The 10,274-nt window shown below is 40.8% G+C and overlaps 1 protein-coding gene across 1 annotated transcript; it reads right to left on the bottom strand.

Annotated features, from left to right (window-relative positions):
* On the bottom strand, positions 1–7,451 carry LOC103534462 (astacin-like metalloendopeptidase). The gene is given in 7 exon segments (XM_030451820.1): positions 1–209; positions 212–321; positions 783–870; positions 1,099–1,226; positions 2,395–2,478; positions 6,344–6,526; positions 7,447–7,451. Coding segments are annotated over 7 exon segments (807 nt in total).
* Positions 7,452–10,274: the final 2,823 nt, after the last annotated feature.

The following is a 10,274-nucleotide window of genomic DNA, read 5'->3' as shown; positions in this document are numbered from 1 at the left end:
TCAAATTCTCAGTTCTTTCATACAAATGCCATTAATGGTATTCTCCAAGCCTTGTAAAGGGATGTTCATAGCCCTGCTGTAGGAAGCTCTGAATCCTCTAGCTTTGGTGCTTTAATCACTTGCAAACTCCACCAACATCATAGATCCAAATGCCACTAAAGAGGGCAGTGGCCCCTTTCCACAGGATTTGTCCAGCAAGACAAGGGAATCTTGCTGTTTCCATTGTAAATTTTTATACAGTCAGAAGAACAGTCTGGCAAGGGTTGGAGATCAAAAGCCTTGAACTGTAGGGAAAATCTTGAGAAAGAAGAAGACAAAAATCTTGAGAAAAAAGAAAAGATATTTTATTTAATGCTATACACAGGGGAAGACTTAAACCATTTAATTGTTATGAAGTGAATTAGGACTTTGTATTCATTTTACTATCCATATATCACTGAAATTTTATTTCCTGCATAAAAAGAGCATGGAATTTCACCTAGCTGCCCTGTTACTCAGCCCACTGATTGATGTTTGACTATTGCTTGTCTTTGAGAACCCATCCAATCTTAACTGGATAAAAATCAAGTTAAATAATGCATCTGATAGTCTTAATAATAATAAGTCTTGTAAAAATTGTTGAGACTGTCTTTTCATTCACTCTGTAACAAAATTAATGTCTTGCTCCATGAAAATGACTCCCAGAGGGTGGTCATAATAATGAAGTAATGCTCTGTAGCCTTGACACAGTGGTTCAAACCTTTTTCTCCTAATAAAAATTCCTTTACACGGAATAGCAACACAGGCAGTTGCTATTTTTTGGGGATGGGAATGGGTAACTGAGAGAGGAGAATAAGTCTTTGGATTTAGGCAACACAGAGCTCCAGCAATGTGAAGGGAAGAACCAGACAGTCTTGAAAAGAACAAAAATTGCACAAAAATCTTGTGGAAATGCCTGACAAGTCTCTCCAACTATTTGCATCAGTCAAGCTTGTAAAAGAAAAATAAGTTATAATGCTTGCAATTGTTTTGCTGGTTCTAGTGTAAAAAATAATGTCTGACAGTGCCTACAGACATAAGCTATATAAGGACTCACATGCTTCTATCTAAAGCATTTACTACAATTGTAGAGCTTGTCGATCTGAGCTACACCCAAGTTACTCAGCCCTTCTCTCTGCCCAATGGGTATAGAGGGGTCAGGAACTGGTACAATAGTTGGTTTTCCTGGAGTGCTGGAGAAATTATACCTGTAGAATATATATATTTATTATACTATATTATATATTTATTTATATATTTATATTTATAAATATATATTATATATTATATTGTATAATAATTATATAAATATATAAATATATAATAAGAATATAAAAATATATACAAAATGTATAAAATATAATTATAACTATAATATATATTTAAAATATATAACAAAATATATAAAATATATAATAATTATATATGATATATAATATATAAAATATATACTATATATATTTATATATATTATATATTTATTTATTATATATATCATACCTGTAGAAATAAGGAAATCACAGTTTGAGACCATTTTTCTTAAACAGTGAAGTTCTCTAACTGCATATTTATATTCATATACAACATGCACAGAGTTTCAATGGAAAAGGGCAAGAAACTTGTTAAGAAATCAGTTAGTCTTCCCTATGAGGACCAGCATGGTGGCATCTTGTGTGCAGCAGCTGAAAGCAAGAAAAAGCTGCCCTGTCCTGAGAGAGGAGAGCTTCCAGCAGCATCCTGGCAAAACAAACTGAATTCCACCTTCATGGTTCCAGAGGCAGAGGAGCAGGAGTAGTTCTGCCTCAGTAATTATTTATTTGCTGTCTGCAATTTCCTGCCTCCTGCTAGACAAGTTTTATTTCTGTTTTGTTCAGAAGTTGTTACTTGCTAGTGGGAAGAAAGGAGAAGGCACATGGTGCAAGCTTGTACTTTATGGACTAAAATGTAAGCTTAGTGCTCCCAGATGAATGAGACAACACACAGCATCTTGATGATATTAAAGAATTCCATCTTCCTTGTCTCTGTACCTAAATATTATTGTCTGTGATCAGCTGTTACTACATTAATGAAGTCATTTAGACCAGAACTGTTTTAGATCAGTGGCTCAGTAGTGTTAAACTTTGGACCACATCAAAGGCCTCTAGCAAGAGGCAGGAGGACAGTGAAAGAAAATGTCCTAACATTGATTTCTATCCATATTAGCTCTGTTTTCCAGAAATCCTGCTGACAAAGTACACTCACCCTAAATTAAGTCTGTTCACTCAATTGAAGAGCAAAAGTCCTTTCCTTAACAGAGCAGTTCCTCCTTCCTAGATGTGAGCAGAAGATCTGAATGCTGTTTGCTCCTTTGAAAAGATGTCTCAGAGAACAACTTACATGCCATAGTGCATCACTGCAGGGCAGTCATAGGGAAGGCCCAGATTTTTGGCATGCACTTTTCCAAAGTTCCCTTGTTCCCCTCTAAGATACAAAAGCAGCATTTCACTCAGAAAAATTCTGGTCTAATAGTACACTCCCTGCTGTCATAATCCTGTAAGTAACTTAGGATATAAATACTTTTCTCACAGGATCTGGGATCTGTCACTCAAAACCACCAGAGCATTTTTAAGCCTGTGGGGACTTGTTTCCACTCAGTCCTATAGGTTTTAGACTATAAACCAAACCAAACATGTAGAAGTTTCAATATAATCACTGAATCCATGGCACTCTTCAAGTAAAGACATTCATCTCTTTATCTTCATTATGAAAACACTCTAAATATATTTCAGTGCATTATCTTGAACATTATAAGCATCAAACCTGTCCCCAAAGCTGCATCCATATCTTGAAGGGGGAAATCTGGCTACTCCCTAGATGAAACATTCAGAGAAAAGAAGGCTCCAGGGACACCTTTCAGTACTTGAAGGGGGCCTGCAAGAGATCTGGAGAGGGACTGATTACAAAGTGATAGATGAAGAGTAATGGTTTTAAGATGAGGGTAGGTTCAGACTAGATATTGGGAATAAATTCTTTATGTGAGAGTGATGAGATACTGGAAAAGTTGCCCAGGGAAGCTGTGGCTGCCCCCTCTCTGGAAGTGTTCAAGGCCAGGCTGGAGAGGGCTTAGAGCTACCTGGTGTAATGTGAGGTGTCCCTGTCCATGGCAGGGCAGTTGAAACTAGATGAACTTTGAGGTTCCTTCCAACCAAAACCATTCCATGTTTTTATGTGTGAGTGACCACCAACCTGTCTTGCTGAGTCTTTCCACCAAAGGATTATAAGAGCACTAAAGAAAGGGATACAGTTTGCATGTTACTCACAGGAAAGGAGAGGTTATTGCCATGTGCTGGCTTTGCAGCTGGTCAAATCCATCAGCAGGACTACAGTGAAGTGACTCACATGAAGCAAGGGCACTCAGTAAAATCATCTGGAAGCATTTTGTCTGAATATAGCTGTTGATATAGCCCCTCTCCTCAAAGCTGCTGACCATCTCATAATTTACCCTCTGTTTAGCCTTTAAAAGCCCACAGGAGGTGAGAAACACTGACACACAACTAGTAGCCCAGTGACACAGACAGGAATTCACATCATCTGGTTTTATTTCTCTAAGTTAGGCACTGAAGCTACTCATGAGGGCTCCCAGGATAGTCAGAGGAAAGGAAGACAAAGAGAGACACTGTTGAAGGGAGTTTCATCTGAAGGCACCTAATGCTCTCCATTGCTTCTCCATTGGAGAATATGAATAAGAATTGCATTGTAGGTCTCTTATTCATGATAAGACAGGCAGGCAATGTCAGGGAGCTGAACACTGTCAGCCTGGCCTTCAGGTTAATGCCTTCAGCACTGAGCACTCCACTCTAGTTCAACATCTGTACCTTCAGTATTGTTACTTGTGGTTTGTAAACCACAAACCAGCTGGTTCAGCATTGAATGCTTGTCACAAAAAGTCTCTGGAGCCAACACACTCTGGGCTTGCAATCAGAGCCAGGCTCTTCCAGAAATGTCCTTCAGCACTGGTCCTCCCAGTGAGGGCTAGGAATGCAATAAGAAGCTTCAAAATTCTGAATTATAGAAAGTTTGGGGATAAATATGAAGCTTTTCATAGCTCAGAAGCTCAGTTAAGGCTCAAACTGGTTCCAAACAGCATTTTAGTGCCTCTTATCTGCTATACTGACTTCAGAACCAATTACCAGTGAGTGTACAGCTTCTTTTGAGGTGATGGACAGAGAACACAGTTCAAATGCACTGAAATATTGAAACATCTGGCTAGTGTTTGGCACCCAAGTGCTTTGCTCAATTGGTTTGCCAAAAAAAAAAAAAAAGTAACAGTAGCTTGAGGTTGGCCAGAGGATTTCCCAACAAACTAATATCTGCCTCATCACATGCCATAGAGATTTGGCTGTCTAGACCTGCACACATGGAGGGACTTAACCCATCTTTTCCAGACTAAAAAAAAAAAATAAATCCATCTCTCCCAGAATCTAAGTCTAATGACTCAGAAGGGCTAAAAATGAAGCTTTGTCTGAAGATTCTGAATACAGTTGTTGAGGGTTTTTTAACTCCAAAAGTTTGGGGAAAAGAAACTGAGTTTCAAGTAGCTAAGTGGGCAGCAACCCATCAGGCTGCATTTTGTCAAAGCAAAGTAGTGGGATGGCTTCCAAGGTGCATTGAAGGGTCAACATCCAGCAAACATCCACAGCACTGCAGAACTGGCAAGAGAAAAACACCTTGTGTGGGAGAGGTGGAAAGCTGAAAAAGGTCTTGAGGTGCACCAGTGAGGTCAGGGGGAGCTCTGCCATCAGCAGTAAAAGCAGCATATTCTTATAGGAGATGTACACAACAGTTCTCATGAACATAGCTCTGTTTCTTGACTTTCTTTCCTCTGCATATCTTTGCAGTTTTCCTGTAAAGTGTTTGATCTGCACACCCTGCATTCTAACTCCCTTGTCATGCCAGACTTCTCAGCCTCCACTCCTGGTCAATGGTGTTAACACACTGAAAATTACACCTTAGCACTAGGCTGAAACCTCAATAAAATACAGCTCAAATGAAATTTACTTAGGATATCATGGGAATAGCTGAAAAAATTTGGAGAACAGTGTGTTAGGAATTTGCAATAAAAATAATCACGTTCCATCTGTAAAAAGAGATGTAATTTCAGCTATGCATGACACTGAAGAGTTGAATATCTTACTTGTTGAAGAGGCTTATTCTAATTTGGTATTCAGTTATCCAGCATAATTTACTATTATTTTCTATAATGAACTAAGTACACTATTATCTTTTTACAATTGTTGTGAGCTGTAGAGCTCTTCCACGGCTGTCAGACAAGTGATTTCATTCTTTCTTCCCCTACTTTCCCTCTATGTACCACTTCCTCACTTTCCCTGGGACTTCCTATCATTCTTTCTCCCCAAAGCCTGGAGCTCTGTATATGCTCCTAGTTCCAAACACACAGATCAAGGGCACGTACCCAAGTTATTCATGCTGCATTCCCTTCCCTAAATAACATTGATTTGTTTGCCTTCACTGATAGCTCCCCATTGTTCCTTCTTTTCATGGCAGTGTATATTATTCTCTCCTCATGAAGAAATAACTGCAGTCCTTCTTCACATCAAGCCAGGTCCCAGAATTCTGCACATTTTAGTGGCTGCATACTCTTCCATTCTCTCCCCATTGAGTGTCTTGTTCACCTAGATGTGTTTCACTCACTGCCAGTGCAGAGATGCCTCCTTTCTGCCTTTCTCCACATCCATGGTTGATGTGGGGTGGAATATGATATTCAGAGATCATGATGGGGAATTATACCACATTCTATCTCAGGGAAAGCCATGGAAATGAGGAAGGCAGAAGGGAGGCATCTCTGCACTGGCAGTGAGTGAAACACATCTAGGTGAACAAGACACTCAGTGGGGAGAGAATGGAAGAATATGCAGCCACTAAAATGTGCAAAATTCTGGGACCTGGCTTGATGTGAAGAAGGACTGAAGTTATTTCTTCATGAGGAGAGAATAATATACACTGCCATAGCCCACATCAATATGTAGGCTTGCTACAACATTTGGAGTTCCTGATGATCTTGGTATTTTGTATATAGAGTGAGTCTGGGCTCAAGGTGACAACTAAAAGATGAACACAGAGTTACTTTTGAGGTGCATCTCCCTTGGAGGACCACACTACCATAGGTGTAACCACAGAAATCCCCTTACTACAAACACTGACCTAGAAATTCTGTCACACTGCAATCCAGCCAGCCTTAAGCATGATCCTTGCTTGCAGGGCTGTTCACAGAAGAAACATTCTCTTTTATCTGAAAGTGTGTGTTTGCTCTAAAGATTTAATGGACGTTCCTGCCAAAATGTATTGCCACATAATCTTGACAAACCTGTCCTGATCACTCTGTGCCTGCTCATGGATGAAACCCAGCACGTGGTTCATTTCATGCTGAATTGCTCCTTTATTCATGCAACCATTTTTCACCAGGCCTATTGCTTGATGTCCTCCAATTTTTCCAAAGTAAGACCAGCAGCTAAGAATAGGCAATGAATACCCAAAATGATCACATGGAGCAAATACAAAGAAATAAAGGTACTGATGCCACTGAGGGCCTCCAGATGTGCAGCCACAGAAGGGGACATGCAAATAGTCACTTGCATGAGATACTCTAGGCTTCCAAAGGATGCCAAACTGCATCAAAGAATACCAAACTTCCAAAGGATGTCAAACTGCACCCCCCCAAACCCCTGCACAGCTCTCAGCCAGGCATTGCTGGGCAGGAAATCTGTTGAAGCCAGAGGCTGTTGGTTCAAATTGTTTTTCCAGCATCATATCTAGCAGTGTAATCCTCACTGGCAGGGACTGCCTGTCTTTTGGGAGATTACAAATAAATATAACTGCCAGCTTTAACTTCTCACCTTCTGGGAAGCTCTTCTTCCTTTGATATCCATGAATAGAAGTAAGCCTAGAAAGGCAGGCTGAATCTTTAAAAAACCCACACTGAAAGAGTAAGCCACACAAAGGGGACATTGATATTGAAACCACATGCACATCACTATAAGCAGGCAAATGGTGCTTTCTCCTCCTACCTTCAGCCCCTGCAGGAATACCTAGGGATTTGCTGCATTAGATCTTAAAGAAACAAGAAAAAACCTTTGGAATTGGCTACAAAGGCAAAATCCAGAGGAATCAATGTGGTCCACAGCAGATCAAGATGGCAGAGGATGCCTTTCCAGGTAGATGTATGGGCTAGTCCTTTGTTTTTAAGGTATAGGAAAATTTTAGCTCTGTGCAGAGCCTGGAGCTGAGGCACTCCAGGCATGCAGCAAGGAGGGACAGTAGAGCCCTGTGAAGTTCTGCTCTGCAGCTTTCCATACCCATTCTGTGGAAGACTCTAATACCTTACTGATTCCTGTTGCAAGACAAGAGTAACCACTGAGTCAGGAAATTTACCCCATGGATTAATTAATTTTCCTGACTGCCAAAAAGAATTGGTTATTTTTCAACTCTTAATTAATAAAACGAGTCTCATATCATCTGATAACATTATCAGAAGCTGCCTCATACATGCAAATTTCATTTTTGAACCAGCTAGTCTAAATTGTCTGGTTTGATATTCTAGCAGAAGTGTTCAGTTCTCAGTCCCATTCTGCATCCAAATAATTTGATTCCACAGCTGTAACTTGCATTTTTTTCTGTACACCTTTTCTTACACCATCTCTTGATATTTCTCCTTATTAGCCACACTGTCCTTGATCTGCCAGATATTTTCTCTGTGCTATTTGTTAGTAATTTTTAATATGTCATCAGTAATTTTTAATACCACAGTGTTAGTGATGCTTACTTAGTTTCACCTTCATGCCACAATAGAGAATAAGCAATTCTTTCACCACTTAATCCAAGTCCCTCTTGGAATAATACTAAAAGATAAAGGTAGAATAAAACCCCACACCTGTTGATGTTTAAATATGGGTTTTTTTTCACTGATCTGCATCAATAAACAATATCATCAGAAACAACAGGAATAGTAAGTCCAATGATCTTTCCATAATGAGAAAATACAGCATGAACTTTCCCTGGTTAAAGCATTAGCATGTAGGAACCTCATGGGAAACCAAATTCATAGAATCATAGAATTGGCTGGGCTGGAAGGGACCTCAGAGATCATCAAGTCCAACCCTTGAACCATCATTGCGGTTGCTAGACTATGCCACATCCAGTCTCTTTTGAAATATCTCCAGGGATGGAGAGTCCACCACCTCCCTGGGCAGCCCATTCCAATGTCTGATCACCCTCTCCGTAAAGAAATTCTTTCTAATATCCAACCTAAACCTCCCCTGGCACAACTTGAGACCCTGCCCTCTTGTCTTGCTGAGAGTTGCCTGGGAAAAGAGCCCAACCCCCCCCTGGCTCCAACCTCCTTTCAGGGAGTTGTAGAGAGTGATGAGGTCTCCCCTGAGCCTCCTCTTCTCCAGCCTCAACACCCCCAGCTCCCTCAGCCCTTCCTCACAGGACTTGTGCTGGATCCCTTCACAGCCTCCTTGCTCTCTCTGGACCCGCTCCAGCACCTCAATCTCCTTCCTGAGCTGAGGGGCCCAGAACTGGACACAGGACTCAAGCTGTGGCCTCACCAGGGCTGAGTACAGGGGCAGAATCCCTTCCCTGGACCTGCTGGCCACACTGTTCCTGATCCAGCCCAGGATGCCATTGGCCTTCTTGGCCACCTGGGCACACTGCTGGCTCATGTTCAGCTTCCTGGCAATCCAGACTCCCAGGTCCCTTTCTGCCACTCTGTGCCCAGCCTGTAGCGCTGCTTGGGGTTGTTGTGGCCAAAGTGCAGGACCCGGCACTTGGCCTTGTTGAACCTCATCCCATTGGAATCAGCCCAACTCTCCAGTCTGTCCAGGTCCCTCTGCAGAGCCCTCCTGCCTTCCAGCTGATCCACACTTCCCCCCAGTTTAGTGTCATCTGTGAATTTGCTGATGATGGACTCAATCCCCTCATCTAAATCATCAGTGAAGATATTGAAGAGAACTGGGCCCAAATTCAGGAGAGTTAAAAGGCCACACAACTGTCTGAGGATCCAGTGGAATACCAGTCTAATGCTCAGTTTTTCAGCTAATCCCACTAAAGGGTATGCAGAAAAATACTAATGAACAAGCAGTTTGTTTAACTCAGCTGCATGTTCACCTTAAGAACCTTATTATCCTTCAGGGGGGTTCAAGGTTACCTCTACATGTTTAAGAAGGCCAATTGCTACTATTGCAGTCTGAGTTATAATTTTTTTTTTCATAGTAACAGAAAGTGTTTCATTTAACTACATGACAAGTCTTTTTAAACCTGTTTTGTGTGATGCTGCATTTGGATAGAAACCAGATTCTGCTGAAGTAGAAGTAACTGTGTAGTAATTAAATGAAACTATTATAATGTACTGTAACAGGCTGAAAACAGTTAATTAACAAAAATATGCACAAAACTTCCTTTGTGTTTAAAATGATGTTATCTGTTTACTGATATTGTGTCCCTCAGGACACTTGGATTAGTGAAAACATGCATTCATGCCTCATTATTTACTGTTTGGGAGAAGAAAATGAGCTTTTCTCCTTTTCAGTTGCCAGGCAGCTAATCAGTTTAGAATAATGAAATCACTGACCTTGATCAAGTACAATAAAAACAATTTAGCTTTTGCAGAAAAGGCCACAATCACAAAAATATATTTTGTAAATCTGGTCCCTGATGCCTCGTCCTTACTTTGCCCCAGTTACCAGCCAGCAAAAGCAAACCTGTCACAGAACAAGCTATTACCAAGTATAGCCTACAGTTGATATATAAACACTTGAATGTTAGTTTTAAAATAATTACTCAAGTTTAGGCTAGATTAGGCATTTGGACTGTCTTCCTTCTGAACCAGTCCTTCTGCAGTGTGATCTCTGGTGTTTTACCATCATTTAGCTCTGACCTTCCCAGTGTCAGACTGGAATGAAATGGTAGAAGAAGATGTGCAGGTCCTGTGAGCTGAAGGTGACTGCAGGTGTCAGTGAGTCTCAATCTGAGATGATGGCTGGAGACAAGAGTCAGCTGAAACTTTTACAGCTTGCTTGGTTTGCTGTTTTGCTGTAACTGAAGGCTGAAAAGAACTTTATTACTGAGTTTGGACTTGATGCAAGGGGAAAGTTGGGTTCATGGAGGCAAGCTAAAAAGGTTGGTTTCAGTAGTGGAGTGTAAAGGTCTTAAGCCAGATCTGCCTGGTCTGTAGCTTCCCTGATTCTGATAAAATCTGA

This window comes from Calypte anna, chromosome 5A (genome assembly GCF_003957555.1).
Source record: "Calypte anna isolate BGI_N300 chromosome 5A, bCalAnn1_v1.p, whole genome shotgun sequence".
NCBI classification, from domain to species: Eukaryota; Metazoa; Chordata; class Aves; order Apodiformes; family Trochilidae; genus Calypte; species Calypte anna.
Note: the sequence above shows the minus strand (reverse complement) of the source record. Positions and strands in the feature narration are given on the sequence as shown.